The 20,565-nt window shown below is 44.6% G+C and overlaps 3 protein-coding genes across 6 annotated transcripts; 1 reads left to right on the forward strand and 2 right to left on the reverse strand.

Annotated features, from left to right (window-relative positions):
- The first annotated feature begins 216 nt into the window (after positions 1 to 216).
- On the forward strand, positions 217 to 3,810 carry LOC110498943 (mitochondrial import inner membrane translocase subunit Tim23). Of its 2 annotated transcripts, XM_021575679.3 has the most exons (7): positions 217 to 1,221; positions 1,347 to 1,405; positions 1,553 to 1,646; positions 1,784 to 1,868; positions 2,179 to 2,237; positions 2,351 to 2,461; positions 2,575 to 3,810. In XM_021575679.3, exons 1-7 carry the CDS (start codon positions 1,125 to 1,127, stop codon positions 2,691 to 2,693), a joined length of 624 nt encoding a protein of 207 aa, XP_021431354.3. In that variant the 5' UTR covers positions 217 to 1,124; the 3' UTR covers positions 2,694 to 3,810. The 2 variants fall into 2 exon arrangements, with proteins under 2 accessions (XP_021431354.3, XP_090068450.1); XM_090212324.1 differs by lacking the exon at positions 1,347 to 1,405 and having other exon boundaries at positions 806 to 1,221.
- A 208-nt stretch (positions 3,811 to 4,018) lies between these two features.
- zgc:112285 (serine protease) lies at positions 4,019 to 11,468 on the reverse strand. 3 transcript variants are annotated; one of them, XM_021575676.3, is made up of 6 exons: positions 10,632 to 11,468; positions 9,245 to 9,354; positions 6,439 to 6,533; positions 5,915 to 6,195; positions 5,287 to 5,450; positions 4,019 to 4,794 (listed from the first exon to the last, which is right to left on the reverse strand). In XM_021575676.3, the coding sequence occupies exons 1-6, from the start codon at positions 10,753 to 10,755 to the stop codon at positions 4,615 to 4,617; spliced, it is 954 nt and encodes a 317-aa protein (XP_021431351.1). In that variant the 5' UTR covers positions 10,756 to 11,468; the 3' UTR covers positions 4,019 to 4,614. The 3 variants fall into 3 exon arrangements, with proteins under 3 accessions (XP_021431351.1, XP_021431352.1, XP_021431353.1); XM_021575677.3 differs by lacking the exon at positions 10,632 to 11,468 and adding an exon at positions 9,840 to 10,226; XM_021575678.3 differs by lacking the exon at positions 10,632 to 11,468 and adding an exon at positions 9,942 to 10,223.
- A 532-nt stretch (positions 11,469 to 12,000) lies between these two features.
- Positions 12,001 to 20,465, reverse strand: LOC149974409 (uncharacterized). The gene is made up of 2 exons (XM_090212325.1): positions 17,478 to 20,465; positions 12,001 to 14,482 (listed from the first exon to the last, which is right to left on the reverse strand). Exons 1-2 carry the CDS (start codon positions 19,410 to 19,412, stop codon positions 13,847 to 13,849), a joined length of 2,571 nt encoding a protein of 856 aa, XP_090068451.1. The 5' UTR covers positions 19,413 to 20,465; the 3' UTR covers positions 12,001 to 13,846.
- Between the last annotated feature and the right edge of the window lie 100 nt (positions 20,466 to 20,565).

Consider the following 20,565-nt stretch of genomic DNA (forward strand, 5'->3'; position numbering starts at 1 on the left):
TTTAGGGTTGGGGTTAGGAGCTAGGAGCTACAGTGCCTTGCGAAAGTATTCGGCCCCCTTGAACTTTGCGACCTTTTGCCACATTTCAGGCTTCAAACATAAAGATATAAAACTGTATTTTTTTGTGAAGAATCAACAACAAGTGGGACACAATCATGAAGTGGAATGACATTTATTGGATATTTCAAACTTTTTAACAAATCAAAAACTGAAAACCCGCAGCCCTGTGCTCTATCAAAATTCATGTCATATTGACAGGACGAAGAACAGTTTCTAAAGCTCTGGTCTGTCCAAGAAGTGAGTGTAAACGCTAGATATGTTCTCTGCTATCCACTTTGTTTCAATTATTATTTTTGTATAGTGAAGGGTCACTTGTTGTTGTTTTTTCAATCGTTCAGGGAGGATTTAGGTCAAATATATTTTGTTCAAACAGGTCCGATTTTCTCCATGTAACCCTTATTATAAATAACGTTCACTCCCTAATGAGACTCTCAGGGGAACGTTCTCTAAAGTTGTAAGAACTGTTGTTGTTAGCTGGGTCGTTATACTCTTTGGTCTAGTCATTTGATACCAGATGAACTGGCGTTGAGCGCTTTAATATTACTTTGCTGCCATCTAGTGCAATGTATCGTTACATTAAGTGACCCTTTGATGTCGTGAATTGTCACACTCGCAAATGTATTTTGCTTATAGCCCCGTATCAAATGCAACCATAGCTCAATGTCACCCGTTTTACGTTGAGTAATTCCCTTCAACGTAGTGCCAAAGATGTGTATAACGTTGCTTAACTTTCAGGTCTGCTTACGTAATCGCCTGTCAGTGGTCGCTTTACGGTAGATCGTGGAGGTCAGAGAAGCACGATGAAAAGGCTAACCCAACTATAATTTACAAAAAGCTGATAATTTCAATATCTAACTACCCACAGTAAGACAGCGTACAACACTATTCAAACGTGAACATATTACTGCGTTTTAGATACTAGGAAATATCACCAACGTTATTGCTTTTGGCTTGCATCATCACGTTTGGTCAGCTAGGCTAATGTTAGCTAGTTAGCTAGCTAACCCAACCAGCATCTCCAGCCCGAAGCGTTCGCCGGGTGAGTCTCCAGATCGTCACCATACATGGACAGTAACGCCCCTGGGTCGGGAGGGAAAGGCGGCCTCGGGAGTCTCTTTGGAGGCAGCGAATACTCCAACACAGAGCTCGCCGGTGTCCCATGTAAGTGCCCCTGCCAATTGATGTTGCTACGTTGGTGGTAGCTAGCATACTAACTAACGTTAGCTAGACAAGGCCAACACTGGCCGTCGTTGACATCAACTGAGGTTACTGTATTTTCTACATAGTGACTGGAATGAGCCCCCTGTCGCCTTATCTTAATGTTGACCCCCGCTACCTCGTACAGGTAAGAGATGCTAGCTTGCTACCTAGCTAGTTAGTAGAAGTTGACCTCACTCAATGAATGGATATGTAGAATTGATTTGTGACATTCCCACTATCAAGTCGACTAAGATAATAGATGTTAACCTGTGTGTGTGTGTGTGTTTTCCAGGACACAGATGAGTTCATCCTGCCAACAGGGGCTGGTAAAACTAGAGGGAGGTTTGAACTGGCCTTCTTCACCATCGGGGGCAGCTGCATCACAGGTGAGACATTCCCTCTCTCAGTTTCTCTGTCTCACCTCTTCTCTCTATCCACATAACTCCCCTTCTCCCATATTAAGTTATGATGCCTGCTGGTTCTGTATCTGAGTCTCTTCCTCTCTCGCCCCCTCCAATTCTAGGAGCTGCGTTTGGGACAGTGAATGGTCTGAGGATGGGGTTGAAGGAGACCAGAGAAATGGGCTGGACTAAACCTCGTAACGTCCAGTAAGCACCACTGTGTTCCTCTTAGTAGTCTGTGGCTTTAGTGTTATCACGTTGGAGACAGGTTTTTATTCATGCTAATATAAATGTTCTATGGCAGGGGTATTCAACTCTAACCCAATGAGGTCCGGAGCCTGCTGTTTTTATTTTTTACCTGATAATTAATTGCACCCACCTGGTGTCCCAGGTCCCTGATTAGAGAGGACCAATGAAAAAACACAGTGGAACTGGCTTCAAAGGCCAGAGTTGCGTTTGAGGGTTCTGTGGTAGGGTGCTCTATATACTGCTCTCACTTATCTGACCTTGCCCTCAGGATTCTCAACATGGTGACCAGACAAGGTGCATCCTGGGCCAACACTCTGGGCTCTGTTGGTGAGCACTTCTTCCCTTCCTCCTCTTCTTCTTCACCCTGGCTAACCCATGGACCAGGTGTTTTGTCCCTAGTATGTCTATATTAACCATGGGGTGTGCATGTGTGTTTACAGCGTTATTGTACAGTATATTTGGCGTGGCCATAGAGAAGGCTAGAGGAGCAGAGGATGACATCAACACTTTGGCTGCTGGGACTCTCACAGGCATGCTGTTCAAATCCACAGGTGTGTGGCCTGTCTGTGGTTAGTCTATGGTTGTGTCTCGTGTGGGGCAAGAGTTCAACATGTAGTGCCCTAGAAACCCCATCTGTCTCATTCAAAACTTGTGTTTGTTTCAGGAGGGCTGAAGGGAGTGGCTCGTGGCGGTCTGGTGGGGTTGGCCATGTCTGGTGCCTACGCTCTCTACAGTAACTGGGACCATATCAGAGGCGGCTCCTCTTCTTCAAATCTCTACTGAACACATCCCTCCCTATCTATTGCGTTTCATCCAAAATTCCACCCTATTCCCTACTTGGTGTACTACTTTTGGCCAGAGTCTCAGGGAATAGGTTACCAATACTCAAACCCTCCCACAAATATCACCAGGCCCTTCCCTTGTTCACTTCCTGACTTGAGAGGGTTCTGGGATATTGGAGGCATGACTGAGATGTCATTAAACCATGGACTAAATGACCTCCAAGAAACACCCCCCCCAGCCCTGTCCTTCTGGGTTACCTCCCATCTCACCCACACAGATCTGAAAAGGCCTCACACTATTTCCAAGGGGTTTATGTGTTATTGTATTGGGAACTGTTTTTAGAAATGTATCTTTTGTTATATTATTGAATGCTATGTCTCATAGCCTGGAAGAGGGAAAGAGTCATGTAAATAGTATGTCCATGTTAAGAGTATATGCTAAGTAAATGGATACTGGGGCCCTGTTGTAATCAATTTTACATGCCTCCTCCCTCCCTGTGAAGTGATCACTCATCTGACATGACTGGAGTGATGAAAACAATTCAGTGGAAATCGGTTAACAGCTATCCAGTCATGTCTGGTCAGTGATACATCCACCCTTCCCCTCCTTGAAGTTATCTGAACATCTCGGGCGGAGTTACTGACTGGTTATTTTACGAGGTTACACACTTGACTCACGACTGTGTTAGTCCCCTGAGGTAAAGCCAAATGGTTAGTACAGGGAGCGAACGCAAGGTTACTCATCTAAGCATGGTTCATTGAACCACCTCTGCAACACTGGTCTAAGACCCAACCAGAGAGCTTCTGGAAGTCATGATTGTAGTCCTTTGCTTTCATGTGACTGTGGGTTGTAGTCCTTCAGATACAGAACAAGACTTCTCATGAAGCTGAAGAGCAAAGAGACATTCATCCCAGCACACACCCTACCAAGGCCTTACAATCAAAACTGTTGTAATGTATTTATTAATAGTGGGTACTATTTTCCTGTTAAGAGTTGGAGTCGATGCTGGCCTTTCTAAAAGTTACTTCCAAACAGTACTGAAAGTGTCTGTATTATCTATTTGTGTCCTTGCCTGTTAAGCCCACTGTAAGAACAATACAACAATCATTCAAAATGAGAATATGCTGCCTTGGGTCTTTGTCAGTTGTGCTCATGCTGCTTGTGTTGTGAAAGCCTGTAGATGGGGTTAGGGGTGGGATATGCTATTGTGACTGACTGTCTGGGTTTGAACCCAGATTGTGTTGCCGCTACACTATTGGTATCAGTCAGTAAGCTAAACTAACAGTGTTCTACAGTATATTTGAAAGAAGAGGTTCACAATGTTCTGCTTTTTCTGCCAGCTTTATTGGCTGACAGACTGCATGATGGGAGATATAGTCAGGAAAGAGTACAACCAGGAAGTGGAACATTGGTTGGGGATGTGGTGGAGGTCAAGGTGTCATACATGCCATACAAATTGCAGATACTGTATGTTCCTTTGCATGCATCAATGAAATGGGATAACATAATTCTGAATGTAATATTGAAGGACAAAATGCTCCAGACAAAATCCATAGGTTATAGACATAAAACATTGAATTGTTGACTTGAGTGTGATTCTGAAACAAATTGTCCATAACATACACATTAAGTGGATGGTGACTAGAGTGCTTTCAGAGACACAAAGCCTGAATAACACAGAATTTAACACAGATTACAGCATCGTGACAGGTGGCTTGATTTAATGAAATGCTGATGATCAGTACAATGTTGATTGTAAAATGTCTTCATTCAGATTTTGTCTGATGTCACTGTAGTGACTCACAGGTTATGGACACAGAGGAGAGGGGTGTGTGGCCTGAGGCAATATGGTATCTCACACAAAAAATAAATGCTATAGTTTTGGGGTGTGGAGGGGTTGTCAGGTTGTGTGTGGTCTAGTCTAGTGCATGAAGATGTCTCTGATGCGCGTAGCCTCGATCCAAGGGATGTAATTGGCGGTGCGGGTAAACACGCTGGGCTTGTTCTCCACGGTGCAGCCAATGGGGCCAAAGCTCACCACACCGTGCACCTCCCACCTGTCACGCCCCAACTGGCACAGCAGAGGACCGCCCGAGTCGCCCTAAGAGGAGAGGGGGGATAAAACATTGTTAGATCACATTCCTATGTTAATACTAATGCTGCGTTTATAACATCTCGTAAATGTGTAAATACCAGCATGCAACTGGGAAAAATCTATTTAAACACCCCTCCAATTGGTCAGTTATTGTGGGAAAATCATCTATGATCTCTGAGCTCTGACTTCTCTCACATGCTGAACTCTGCAGTTAAGGAAATTACCTCTAACAGCATTTTCAGCAGTTAAATGCAACAAACCATTATTATTATTTTTAAACGATCTATTAATGTTTTTTTTACCACTATAATTTGTTTGATGAGCATGATAGCTGTACTTTTAGTTTATGGTTGACGCAGCTTGTTTGCCATTAGCCAATCGGCGTACTCAGTACAAGTATGTAATTCTTCCTCCTCCCTTTCTCACTCTGTCTTTCCCACTCCTCCCTCTGTCCCACCCTTCCTCAGTCCCCTCCTTCCCTACCCTCCCTTTCTCTACCTGGCAGGCAGCAGGTGGTCCTTCTGTGTCTCTGAAGCCGGCACAGATCATGGAGTCCCTGACGCGGTCTCCCCAGAACTTCTTCTGACGGCAGGTCTTGATGTCAATGATGGGCAAACGGGCCTGGTTCAGAGCCTCAGCCAGAGACACGTTCTCCTTTCCACCTGATACACAGACAGGGACACACCACAGGATTACCTTTAGGCAACATACTTGTTTCATGCCTATTGAACGCAGCCCTTGTCAATGCTCTTTTGTCTACAATCTTAGTTGTAACATAAGTGGTCATAGGGAGAATCTCAATTGCATACTCCTCGCGTCCTCACTCCACACCTTTTTTTCAAAACCCATTGGATGAGAAAGCTAGAGGTCCCTCCCCTCTGATCGTCTCCTCCAATGGGTTTTAAAAAGGAGGCGAGAGGATACGAGTATGCAGTGAGATTCTCCCAGTGTCTCCATTCAGCCTCCCCCTCCTTACCCTGTGTGCCTCCCCAGCCTCCTCTCCTCCCCCTTTCACCCCCCCTTAACCTGAGTGTCTACCCAGCCAACCGCACCTTTCTCACCCTCTCCTCTCAGTCATCATCCCTAGTTTCATCCAACCTCCTCCCCCTTAATCATCCCTCCTTACCCCGAGTGTCTCCCCAGCCGGTCACCCAGCAGTATTGTCCTGGCTTCAGGCTGATCTGTTTGCGCGGCAGGCATGCATAGCGTATGTGGTTGGTGGGCACGATGTCGGTGGCAGCCTTGACCAGGGCGATATCGTAATCCAACTCGCTGTGCGTGGGGTAACGGAAGTGCTCGTGACGATATATCCTCTTAACCGGGATAGTCTTCTCGGGTGTTTCGGAACGTTTAAGCTGGTGCTTCCCCAGGACAATCCTCCAACTCCCAGCATCCTCGGCTTTACCCCTGAGACACACAGCATGGTGGGTAACTGAGTTCACGCAGGGTTCAGAATGTAACTGTCCGTCACATTACACACAGGTAGTCTACTAGTCCTTTTTGGTGGTTTCTCAAGATGTATCGTCTCTTTCTCGTCTAAACTGAGTTATGGTGAATGGATTAGACCGTGGTCCTTTTGAGACAAGTGTTTCATTTTTAGCTCAGTCCAATAATGTTGTGTGCTACCACTCACGGAATGGCAAGTCTTACTTCTGGAAGCAATGAGCAGCAGTGAGGACCCAGTTCTTGTGGATGAGAGTTCCTCCACAGACATGGATGTAGTGCTTACTGCCTCTGGGACGAACCTGAGACACACAGAACACACACATTTGCCATCAACCCACAGGCAAGATTTATATGAAATTGCAATATGAGTGAAATAGTTTTCCTTCCAAAAAAATTTGTAGTTAAGTATATAAAATGCAGCTCTTCTGTGTTGGAATGGTGTATGCGTACCTCAACAACAGAATGGTGTAAGCATATGAATACCAGTGGCGGTCGGCGCTGTTTCAAATGAGCATGGCCTTATTTCTATTACAACATATTCGATTGTTGTCATTTATATTCCATTTACCCAGCTCAATGTAACATCGATAGGTTTAGGCTACCGCATGATACTCAAATGTTTCCCTATACCCATCATGAGGTTGTTATAGCCTATGAATGAAAGTTTACCACGACCGTGACACATTCAATACATTCAATGCATCTAGCGGATCTAGGGTGTAATCAATTTTCAACAGAATCGGTGGAATGAATGCACCCCTGATCACCCTCAAGCACAGTTCACTTTCATAGAAGCCACATACAAACAGCGTGATCACTTCAAATCTACACACTCTCCTCTCACCTTTTCCCTTCGCTTGTGGACTTCAGTGCACAACACAACAGGTCTGTGACCAGACGAAAAACCTTTCCAAGCCAAACCTTCATACCATAACCACTAACTGTTACACACAGTCTATATTGTTGTCACCATATTAACTAACGTCATAGTCAGCATAGCTAGAACTAACGCATTAGTAAACCCACTACAATCATGCAGTATAGTGTACAGCGAGCAGTTTAGCACTTACACCGGCGGGCCCTGTTGGCAATAAATTAATATAACCAAAAGCTTACCTTGACTTGGAAGAGTTCCAGTGTTGGATAGCCAGAGAGCTAACATAGCATCCCTCTCTGTTTGAGCCATGTGTTTGAGCAGGCTAAACTAGCTGGCTGCATTTGCTAGCTAAGTAAGTAAAAGTGAAAGTGAAAACAAATATACAACAAAACTCTTCTATCAACCCTGAGCTCCGACTCCTCCCACACGATGACCTCTGACGTCACCTTAGTAGGAAATGAGCTTGATAACAGCATTTTCGGCAGTTAAATGCAACTAAAAAACATTATTTATCAAAGGCAATCAATAAAAAAATTTTAACACTAATTTGTTTACAAGCATGATAGTTGTACTTTTAGTTTATGGCTTAAGCAGCTTGTTGGCCATGAGCCAATCTGCATTATTCAACAAGTTCAAAGCACTTGAATGCAGCCAACCGGTATTTACAACTTCAAAACTAGTAATTCCCACTTCTTTATGACGTTATAGGCTAGTCTACATAAACTAGCCTATAACACCACAATGTAATTAATAATTGCATTATTGTTTTCAAGTGAGTACAACATTTTACTCTAGGCTGTAAACTGCAGTGAAAATGTAATTTGCATAATGGTGCAAAAGCCCTGTGATTTGAACATTTCATTCCATTTGGATCAGTTGTGGGTCTACTCTCAACAGTTTATAAGGTCTAGAAAGGCACAGTAGCAGGCCATCCTGGCTGTACTTCTCATACTGAGATGCGCTGTCTGCTGCAGATCTTCATTCTCCCAAGTCGTCCTATAATAATGTGGCCACATATGCTCCTAGCAGGCCTAGATATTCAGGAAAGCTTAACACGCGCTCTGCCTCCTCCACGATCCATGCAGCATTCCTCGTTCACCTAGAACCTAACACTTCTGCCTAAATATTTGTAATTTAACTTTTTAAATGTATTACTTTTTATGAGTGGCATAAATGCAACCAGTCACAACGATTTAATCTGATTAGGCTACTTCAAAAGTCTCCTGTAGGCTAGCTGCGCACATTAGTCCAAAATATAATTCCAGCATCCAAACTGTGCAGCAGCCATTTGATGAATGGAAAGACACATCTGTTAAACACCAAAAAGTTGAATGACATTCAGAGATTGTCAAGCCAAGCCTTCGATACTGGATAGGGAGTCAATAAACCATGACGTTGAAGCGCCCGAAGTCGGTACAGAAAGCTGTTGGTGGAAAAATGTGTTGCATATATTTTTTAAATGATAAATATAGAATCGAAATGTTGAAAATCAGATTTCCCCCTAGCTGATCATTGTCTGCAGCCATTTCTGATCGTAGTGTAATGAAACAGACAGCGAGAGTGAGCTCGTTTGTGGTGGTCAGCAAACCCTCGACCTTCTGGCCCATAGCCCTGCGTGGCATCGACTGTGCCATAAAGTGGCAAAGTTGATATCCACGTTTATAAACACAGGGTCGGTACAGTTATTGTTATTCGTGGTTGCAAACATTATTTTAAGTTCATTCTATGAGGGGGGGGGAGGGTGTGCATTTTTTTTTTTACAGTAGAAGGGGAAGGTCATGTTAAAATATTTTTTTTTACGTTGGGGAGATGGGTGCTTGTTTATGACACCTTGAGTTGGAGTCCTTCTCCTGAATCCAAGTGTTTGGCACTTGGGGAGGGGGCCAGTACTGTTATTATCAAACTGTTTTAATGCACAAGCAACATACATTTGTCATCCTTTGGTCATTCTACTTTGATCTGGTTTCATCTAAATATAATAACGTTTGATGAAAAACATGATTTTGGCTGTGCGGTGACCTTTAAGTCAAATGTTCACTGAGTCCCTCCATTGGCATCAATGCATGACTAAGTGAAAATTCGACATCCTGAAGATAGCAAGTAGATAAGTATGTTCATGGGTTTATTGATTACCTGTAGGGAGACCTGCCATGGCCAGGAGTGAGGTCTGGCCTCGTTTCCAGAGACGATCCGTTCAGCCATGTTAGGTTTATAGTGGGCCGTGCCACAGTCCTTAGGCCAGTCTATAGGAAAGAAAATACACAGGAACTGTCAGTACAGTCAGACGAATACTGATCCTAGATCTGCCACGCCACAGTCTGTGAGTCAGTTTAAGAATCATCACAGTCAGTTACAAAGATCAGATCTGAACAATTAGAATGATAAAACATGTATTTTTTAAAACTTCATTTTAGTTATTGGCCCAAGTAGGAATGGTTGAGGTCAGATAGATTAAATGTGATGGAAAGGCAAAGGGGAGGCGAAACAAATAGATTGAGAGAGAGAGAAAGCGGTGTAGTCGCTGTTAAATGGAGTATCCACACGCAGAAATATAACTCCTGTCAACTTGGTGAACGCCTATGTTCTATCAGGGGGTAAAATAACAATATCCCCATGATTTAATTTCTAAATGGTCAATCTGTGGTATAAGGAAATAGCTATATAGTTCTGTCACTGGAGATAGGGCATAAGACACTATCACATATCATAACCCTTTGAAAACAAATACCTGCACTCCAGATCGCCAAATCAGACAATAGATGATATGGGCATACTTGTCTAGAACACATCCATCCGTCTATATCATCATAACAAAGTGTATATTTTATACCAGTGCGCCGTCAGATTAATGGCCTTTCTTCCTTCAACTATCATGCCACAATGCGGTTTACTCTTCTCCCTGCTAACAGACCCACAAGCTCCTTGCACGTTGCCATAGCAACCACATTGACTCAAAGTCGTGAGATAGGAACGCGATCAACATGGTGAGATTCTAACTACAACTAGCTAACAACTTAACATGCTGATATTGACTTTGGTATTAGTGTGTGTAGGCAGCTACGTTTTCTAATTAACTAGCTACCTAGCTAGCCAGCCAGCCAGCTTGTCCATAGAGAGAGCATTGCATTGTGGGTTTTGAAGTCGACTTTTCACATGTTGCTTCCTACCTTATTATGACGACGAAATGCAAAATTCACAACATATATCGTTATAACATATTTTCATAATTTGACCATGTAAATCCTAAGAATTTGTGGTATTGAGTGGATTATTCCTTTTAAAATGAGTGTGTGTATTCGTGTGCTGGTGCCCATGTGTATCAGTGGAGGCTGGTGGAAGGAGCTATAGGAGGACAGGCTCATTGTAATGGCTGGAATGGAATACATGGAACGATATCAAACATATGGAAACCCCGATTGACTCTATTCCATTCATTCCATTCCACCCATTACAATGAGCCCGTCCTCCTAAAGCTCCTCCCACCAACCTCCACTGATGTGTACGTGTGTATCTGGCTCACCCAGGTGCAGGACTTTGTGCTGGGCCTGTCTGCCAGGGGTCAGGGTGTATGTGGCGGCAGGCAGAGGCGACACACACAGCAGCAGCAGCAGAGATAGGAGTGGAGACCCTGGAACATCAACCATCTTCAGCAGAATCACTGCCTCGCGCACACAGCACACTATATATATATAGCACTGGACAAACACATAAACACACGCTCACATACAGGCATCCAATCACCTGCACATACTCAGGCATATACATACACGCACACTCATTCACAAACTAATATGTGCGCATGTACCTACGTATGAACACACACACACACACACATTTCCCCCAGGGACAAAGATGACTACAAAGCCCCAGTGCTGGATTGTTCTCTTGCAGCCAGGGGCTTCTACAGCAATGGATAGGGACTTCTGGGGGGCCCATCAGCACTTTCAACACACCCACATTCCCACACACACACGCACACACATTCATACATGCGCATGCATGAACACATGCACACAGGCACAACACACTCCCTTGGCCGCAAACATAGGACAAACATGTAGGAAAAAAACAGCCCCTCTACTTTACTCCCTACTCACCCCATGACGCACGTCACCCCATAAGCCCATCTCCTGATTCTGTGTGACGTGACCCGGTGACCTGTACCCTCCAAACCCAACCCTTGTACACGCACACAATTTGTCACTCTACCCATTCATATCTACAAACTATTACACCCCATTACCTGTAAATAATTTCCATCATCAGGCTTACTTCTACTTATCTAAACATCTACCTAACTCTAAATCTTCTCCAGTTAACCTCTATAACTTATCCAAACCTCCCTAGGGCTGTGGGTGGATGAAGTGATCCTATACAGTATAAGTATGGCTTGCACCTAGGCCCAGGACTGTACCACTTTCACCATACAGGGGGCAAGAAAGAGAGAGGGCTTTGTTTCTCTACATAACAAATGCAACTACCGTGTTTGTTCGTTAACAGTGAGATATGACAACCGTAGAAGCAGCTAGTGAGGTGTGGTTTCAGGCCTTCACTACGGTGAATGACAGGGAATGTGCCTGCTCATCTGAACAGTAGCAGTACACAGGGCCTGAATGAACTGAACATACAGACTTACTCACACCACCATGGTTCACCAAGTTTACAAACACAAATCTGTGTGTGTGTGTGTGTGTATGTGGGTGTCTGTGTGTTTCTTTTTTAGAGAGTGAGTGAGTGAGTGAGTGAGTGACTGAGTGAGTGAGTGAGTGAGTGAGTGAGTGAGTGCCTATGTACATGTATGTGTATATACTGCAAAGTACAAATCAAATCACATTTTATTTGTCACATACACAAAGAATGCATATGAAAGTAACATCAGTGAATGTTTTGACAGGATATTTTAATACATTACATTTTTTTCCTATTGGAGATTATTTACAATAATCCATGGCATCCACACATTCACATATCCATGCTTACTGTAATGCAGTGCAGGCAGGCAGTAACACATATTGACATTAAGGGTTGTTTTTTATGGGATCCTGGACCTACAGTTGAAGTCGGAAGTTTACATACACTCAGGTTGGAGTCATTAAAACTCGCTTTTTCAACCACTCCACAAATTTCTTGTTAACAAACTATAGTTTCGGTAAGTTGGCTAGGACTTCTACTTTGTGCATGACACAAGTCATTTCACTTATAATTCACTGTATCACAATTCCAGTGGGTCAGAAGTTTACATGCACTAAGTTGACTGTGCCTTTAAACAGTTTGGAAAATTCCAGAAAATGATGTCATGGCTTTAGAAGCTTCTGATAGGCTAATTTACATAATTTGAGTCAATTGGAGGTGTACCTGTAGATGTATTTCAAGGCCTACCTTCAAACTCAGTTCCTCTTTTCTTGACATTATGGGAAAATCAAAAGAAATCAGCCAAGACCTCAGAAAACAAATTGTAGACCTCCACAAGTCTGGTTCATCCTTGGGAGTAATGTTCAAATGCCTGAAGGTACCACGTTCATCTGTACAAACAATAGTACACAAGTATAAACACCATGGGACCACGCAGCTGTCATACTGCTCAAGAAGGAGACGCGTTTCTGTCTCCTAGAGATGAATATACTTTGGTACAAAATGTGAAAATCAATCCCAGAACAACAGCAAAGGCCCTTGTGAAGATGCTGGAGGAAACGGGTACAAAAGTATCTATATCCACAGTAAAACGAGTCCTATATCGACATAACCTGAAAGGTCGCTCAGCAAGGAAGAAGTCCCTGCTCCAAAACCGCCATGAAAAAGAGTGTACTTTTTGTACTTTTTCCTCTGGTCTGATTCAACAAAAAAAAAAACTGTTTGGCCATAATCTCAAGACATCATTCAGGAAGTTAAAGCTTGGTTGCAAATAGGTCTTCCAAATGGACAATGACCCCAAGCAGACTTCAAACGTTGTGGCAAAATGGCTTAAGGATACCAAAGTCAAGGTTTTGGAGTGGCCATCACAAAGCCCTGACCTCAATCCTATAGAATATTTGTGGGCAGAACTGAAAAAGCGTGTGTGAGCAAGGAGGCCTTCAAACCTGACTCAATTACACCAGCTCTGCCAGGAGGAATGGGCTAAAATTCACCCAACTTATTTTGGAAGCTTGTGGAAGGCTACCCGAAACGTTTGACCCAAGTTTAACAATTTAAAGGCAATGCTACCAAATACTAATCGAGTGTATTTAAACTTCTTACCCACTGGGAATGTGATGAAAGAAATCAAATCTGAAATAAAACATTCTCTCTACTAATATTCTGACATTTCACATTCTTAAAATAAAGTGGTGATCCTAACTGACCTAAGACAGGGAATTTTTACTAGGATTAATTGTCAGGAATTATGAAAAACTGAGTTTAAATGTATTTGGCGAAGGTGTATGTAAACTTCCGACTTCAACTGTAGATGTTATTGCAAACCTGAACTGGAGTAGTATCCTTTCCAACCCAACATATTTTTCACCTACTGGCAGATATATTTGAATACTAACATATCAATTTTATATCAAGTAGTCAAAAACTACAACACAGCAGTAGGGAGTCCAGTGTTAGTGTTATTCAGATGCCTCATTTGCACTTTAGACTGCACCCCACTTTAGACTGCACCCTGCACCCCGCCAACCTCCAGTGTTAGTCCCATACAGTCATTGGTTAGTCTTATAATGTGATCATGTCCACCTTCTCAGTGTTCTTCCAGTGTCATTCATTGGGGTTTGAGGAGCGAACACATCGCTTCAGTGACTTCATCACTCCTCCACTCTTCTTCCTGCTCTGCCCACTCGCACCACATGACGACTTACGAGACAGCACAGGTGTCCCCTTTTCCTCTGTCTCTTCCCCCTTCAGTCCTCCCTCCCTCTGTCCTCCTCCCTTTCCCTTTCCATCTACTCCTCCCTCGCTATCTCCCTCTAACTTTCCTTCTTCCTCCCTCTCTACCTTTACCTCTCCCTCTGGTTCTCTCTGTCTCTGTTCTCCTTCTCCCTCTTTTTCTCCCTCTCCGACTCCCTCTCTCTCTCCCTCTCCTTTGGTGTCAGCCTCAGTCTCAATGGCAGCAGTCGCCACGGTATTAATCGATAATGCCATTGGGGAAGTTGCCATGGCAGTGGTCTTTCTTTTGGTATTGACAGGGGTTGACAGGGTAGTGGTTTCCATGGAAGCGGTCTTGCTCTTGGTTGTCATAACAGGGGTTGACGGGGTAGTGGTTTCCATGAGAGGGGTTTTGTTCTTGGTTTTAGAAATGATCTTAACCCTTGATTTGCTTTTAGTCTTCGGTTTGGTTTTGGGAGTGGCTTCTGTGTTTGTGTTGTCTGTCCTGGTCTTGAGCTGCATGTGTTTCTGTATGATATAATAAGATAAGGTCAGAGAAACAACAGTTAACATGTAAAAAATGATGAATATATACAGTGCCTTGCGAAAGTATTTGACCCCCTTGAACTTTGCGACCTTTTGCCACATTTCAGGCTTCAAACATAAAGATATAAAACTGTATTTTTTTGTGAAGAATCAACAACAAGTGAGACACAATCATGAAGTGGAACATTTATTGGATATTTCAAACTTTTTTAACAAATCAAACACTGAAAAATTGGGCGTGCAAAATTATTCAGCCCCTTTACTTTCAGTGCAGCAAACTCTCTCCAGAAGTTCAGTGAGGATCTCTGAATGATCCAATGTTGACCTAAATGACTAATGATGATAAATACAATCCACCTGTGTGTAATCAAGTCTCCGTATAAATGCACCTGCACTGTGATAGTCTCAGAGGTCCGTTAAAAGCGCAGAGAGCATCATGAAGAACAAGGAACACACCAGGCAGGTCCGAGACACTGTTGTGAAGAAGTTTAAAGCCGGATTTGGATACAAAAAGATTTCCCAAGCTTTAAACATCCCAAGGAGCACTGTGCAAGCGATAATATTGAAATGGAAGGAGTATCAGACCACTGCAAATCTACCAAGACCTGGCCGTCCCTCTAAACTTTCAGCTCATACAAGGAGAAGACTGATCAGAGATGCAGCCAAGAGGCCCATGATCACTCTGGATGAACTGCAGAGATCTACAGCTGAGGTGGGAGACTCTGTCCATAGGACAACAATCAGTCGTATATTGCACAAATCTGGCCTTTATGGAAGAGTGGCAAGAAGAAAGCCATTTCTTAAAGATATCCATAAAAAGTGTCATTTAAAGTTTGCCACAAGCCACCTGGGAGACACACCAAACATGTGGAAGAAGGTGCTCTGGTCAGATGAAACCAAAATGGAACTTTTTGGCAACAATGCAAAACGTTATGTTTGGCGTAAAAGCAACACAGCTTAACACACCATCCCCACTGTCAAACATGGTGGTGGCAGCATCATGGTTTGGGCCTGCTTTTCTTCAGCAGGGACAGGGAAGATGGTTAAAATTGATGGGAAGATGGATAGAGCCAAATACAGGACCATTCTGGAAGAAAACCTGATGGAGTCTGCAAAAGACCTGAGACTGGGACGGAGATTTGTCTTCCAACAAGACAATGATCCAAAACATAAAGCAAAATCTACAATGGAATGGTTCAAAAATAAACATATCCAGGTGTTAGAATGGCCAAGTCAAAGTCCAGACCTGAATCCAATCGAGAATCTGTGGAAAGAACTGAAAACTGCTGTTCACAAATGCTCTCCATCCAACCTCACTGAGCTCGAGCTGTTTTGCAAGGAGGAATGGGAAAAAATGTCAGTCTCTCGATGTGCAAAACTGATAGAGACATACCCCAAGCGACTTACAGCTGTAATCGCAGCAAAAGGTGGCGCTACAAAGTATTAACTTAAGGGGGCTGAATAATTTTGCACGCCCAATTTTTCAGTTTTTGATTTGTTAAAAAGTTTGAAATATCCAATAAATGTCATTCCACTTCATGATTGTGTCCCACTTGTTGTTGATTCTTCACAAAAAAATACAGTTTTATATCTTTATGTTTGAAGCCTGAAATGTGGCAAAAGGTCGCAAAGTTCAAGGGGGCCGAATACTTTCGCAAGGCACTGTAGATAAATATAGAACAATACACTACATTACCAAAAGTATGTGGACACCTGGTCGTCGAATATCTCATTCCAAAATCATGGGCATTAATACGGAGTTGGTCCCCTCTTTGCTGCAATAACAGACTCCACTTTTCTGGGAAGGCTTTCCACTAGATGTTGAAACATTGCTGCAGGGACTTGCTTCCATTCAGCCACAAGAGCAGTAGTGAGGATGGGCAATTCATCCCAAAGGTGTTCGATGGGGTTGAGGTCAGGGCTCTGTGCAGGCCAGTTAAGTTCTTCCACATCAATTTAGACAAACCAATTCTGTATGTACCTTGCCTTGTGCACAGGGGCATTGTCATGCTGAACAAGAAAGGGCCTTCCCCAAACTGTTGCCACAAAGTTAGAAGCATAGAATCATCTAGAATGCTGTAGCGTTAAGATTACCCTTCACTGGAACTAAGGGGCCAAGCCCAAACCATGATAAACAGTCCCAGACCATTATTCCGCCTCCACCAAACTTTACAGTTGGCACTATGCATTGGGGCAGATAGCAATCTCCTGGAACCTGCCAAACTCAGATTTGTCCTTCGGACTACCAGATGGTGAAGCGTGATTCATCACTTCAGAGAATGTGTTTTCACTGCTCAGTGAGTCCAACGACGGCAAGCATTTCACCTCTCCAGCCGACGCTGGGCATTGTGCATGGTGATCTTAAGCTTGGCCATGGAAACCCATTTCATGAAGCTACTGATGGACAGTTCTAGTCCTGACGTTGCTTCCAGAGGCAGTTTGGAACTTGGTAGTGAGTGTTGCAACCGAGGACAGATGATTTTTACGAGCTACGCACTTCAGCACTCGGCTGTCCCGTTGTGTGAGCTTGTGTGGCCTACCACTTTGCGTTGTTGCTCCTGGAAGTTTCCACTTCACAATAACAGCACTTACAGTTGACCGGTGCAACTCTAGCAGGGCAGAAATTTGACAAACTAACTTGTAGGAAAGGTGACACCCTATGGAGGTGCCATGTTGAAAGTCACTGAGCTCTTCAGTAAGGCCATCCTGCTGGCAATGTTTGTCTATGGAGATCGCATGGCTGTGTGCTCAATTTTATGCACATGTCAGTAACGGTGTGGCTGAAATAGCCAAATCCATTCATTTGAAGTGGTGTCCACATACTTTTGTATATATAGTGTAGATTGACATGTAGAAACCATCACCTGAATAGTCGAGCTATACACACCACAGACTTAACACAAACACACACCTGTATGGCCGCTGAGCTACGTACGGTTAACACGCACACCTCCACAGACCACACCGACAGACATACCTGTATGGCCGAGCTGAGTTCCACGGGGTCCAGAGAGGCTCCATAAACATCCCAGGTCATCCCGTCTTCATCCCACTGCACCTGCTTCATACTACTCCTCCTCTTGCTGTGATCCCATTCTCCACTTCTCCTCCTCTCCTCCTCCTGTACCACCACCTTCAGACAGGATCTCCTCCTCCCCATCTCCCCCAGTGGAGCAGAGATGCTGTCCTCCCACTCTAACTTCTCCTCCCACCCCTCTCTGGGGATGTCCAGAGGGAACATACTGGAAGAGGGCGACACAAGGTTGGAGTGGGAACCTAGCGATGACCTCAGGTTCAACCTTGACCCCGGAGGGGACCCCAAGATGGACTGTGAACCTAGATAAGTGTTGTAGCCCATGATGGAGTTGGACCGAGGGGGAGACCCCAGATTAGTGTCTGACCCATAATCCTTTAGGGAGCTCTGGAGGGATCTACAGTTTAACCTTGACCCTTGAGGTGACCCCGCCTGCACCCCGACCTCCACCAGCTCCCTCTGTGATGTCATTGTCCCCTCCTCCCTGAACCTTGACCCCTGGGGTAATGATGTCATCAAGTTCATGACCCCTGAATAGGCAGAGTTACAGGAGCAGCGGGGGCAGCCGTCCAATTGTGAGTCGCTGAGGGAGGAAACTAAACCTGCCGATATCTGACCTCGGCCAGACGGACAGGTGAGCCTCGGTGACCATGACAATGCCAGGTGAGCAGGTGGGCTGGGGAAAAACACCCGAGGGTCCATCTCCACTTCTTGCTGCTGTACAGGGATGCCCAAGCAAACACCCAAGGGAGGTGTGTTGTTGTTAGGTCTGGGTCTGGGGCTCAGGATAGGGGGCTTCTCTACATAGTACATCCCCACAGGGGTGCACCCTGGTTGGGGTGGGACCTGCTCAATGCTGCCCCTCTCCTCCAGACCTTCCACACCCTGAGCTCTACAGGAAGGAGAGGGAAAGGGGGAAGAGGGATGCTTGTGGGGGGAACAGGCCTCGTCTGTGTAAGGATTTGGTTGGCATCCTTTAGGTGTCAGGGATGAGGGTAGGCATGATATTACAGCTGGAGGTGAGGGTAGAGGTGAGGTTACAGATAGGGGTGAGGGTAGGCATGATATTACAGCTGGAGGTGAGGGTAGAGGTGAGGTTATAGATAGGGGTGAGGGTAGGCATGATATTACAGCTAGAGGTGAGGGTAGAGGTGAGGTTATAGATAGGGGTGAGGGTAGTGGTAACATTATAGGTAGGGGTGAGGACATAGGTGAGGGTGTGTGCGTTTGACAGGGTGTTTCTGCGGTAAGGGGTGACGGTCTGTATTGGAGTTGGGGTAGGTTGTGACGTGTGTGTAGGGTTGGGCTCTGAGTGGGTGTGTTTAGGGGTGAGGTGAAAGGTGAGGGTGTAGCAGGTGTTTGTATGGAACTCTGAGACTCTGAAGCCAGTCTGGAGTAGCGAGCGGAGTACATGATGCACGGGTTCTCCTCAGTCATACTCCCTCCCTTCCATATGACCGTCTCTGGTGTGCTAACACTGCTACACACACTGGTGCTACACATACTCCAACGCGCCACACGCTCGTTACTAAGGGGAGATCCGTGCCCGTGTATGTTTTGAGACGTCTGTGAGTGTGAGGGTGTGGGTTGTTGTATGTATTGCTGTAGGGTTGTGAGTTTTGGTGTGTGTGTGTTTGTGGAGGACTGTGTATTTTGGCTGGCGCTCCGTCTCAGCTCCAGTTTTGCCCATGCCGGGTCTCGCAGATGCGGGTGTTTGGTTGCCATGACTACGTCCATGGAGCTCTTGGAGAGGGAGTAGATGGGTGAGCGTTCCTCCTCTTCCTCTTCTTTTCTCTCCGTCCTGAGTCCGCCTGTTGATCCAAAATGGCCGCTGACAGGGGGGAAGCCCTCCGATGACAGACGCCAGTGCCTCGCCATGACAACAACACTGACAAATAGGAATAAGGGATCAATTGATCTTCCAGCTGTGGCCTGGTTGTTTGTTCTGCTCAGGTTGTCTTGTCTTGAAGAAACTGCAGAAAAAAATATTTAATCTTTCTTTCTTTCCCTCCTCTCCCTCTCTCTTCCTCCATAAAACCTTCCTATGAGATGCGCCCCACTCTTCTCTTCGTCTCTGGTAACACACACACACACACAGTCCAGATTAGCCTTCGGTAATAAGATTACAGGGTCCAGATTATTTTGTAAAACGTGGGATTGAGCTAAAGTTAAGAGAGCCTTTAGCCCTCACAGGTAACCAATTCTTCCTCCCTTCTGTCTCTCTTACTCTCTCTCCCTTCAATGGAGGGAGAGACAAAGAGAGAGAGAATAAAGAGGAGAACAATAATAGACTCCTGGGAAACAATTAGAGTAAATTTAGCTCTTTGAATCCTATTATTGAGTTAGCAATGAACATTTTTTTTAAAAACACAAAGCCACACAGCCACGCTCCCTACGCTGATCCCATCCTATGTATATCCCAGTCAGTGTGTGTGTGTGTGTGAGTCTGTTAAACCCTGCAGATGGCTGAGAAGCTTTGGGAAACTCAGTCAGACTCCTTGCTAAACGCCACATCCCTTCTCTCCCCTGTCTCTCTTGCCCAAGCTGAACTCAATTTAGAAATGCTATGAGCCGGTTTCCCACACCCAGAATAAACCTATTCCTAGGAGTAGGTTTAATCTGGGTCCCGGAAACTGACACTGTACTCATGAACACTTACTCTTTCCCAACACTAGGATCCACACACGCACCCACACAGGTTGAGTATTGTTTCTTACCTTTATAAGTGCACCTGTTGTACTCGGATCCTTTTCTCATCCACAACTGACAGCAGACTACATTTAATTCTAACACCAACTCTTTTTCACCCCTAGATCAATACTAAATCCATGATGAGCCCTCACTTAAAGTCTCCTCTCTCAATGTTGCTCTCTTGCTCTATTCTTCTATTAAACTCTTTCAGATAGTCTGTTCACATTCCCTTCCTCTCTCTCTCTGACCCCAAGATGTAGGCCAGGTGGCTAAGTGTGTGTGTGTGTGTGTGTGTGTGCGCGCGTGCGTGCGCGTGTGTGTGCGCATGTGTGTTAGCTGT

The sequence above is a fragment of the Oncorhynchus mykiss genome, chromosome 20, assembly GCF_057628025.1.
Source record: "Oncorhynchus mykiss isolate SJ-2025 chromosome 20, ASM5762802v1, whole genome shotgun sequence".
NCBI lineage: Eukaryota > Metazoa > Chordata > Actinopteri > Salmoniformes > Salmonidae > Oncorhynchus > Oncorhynchus mykiss.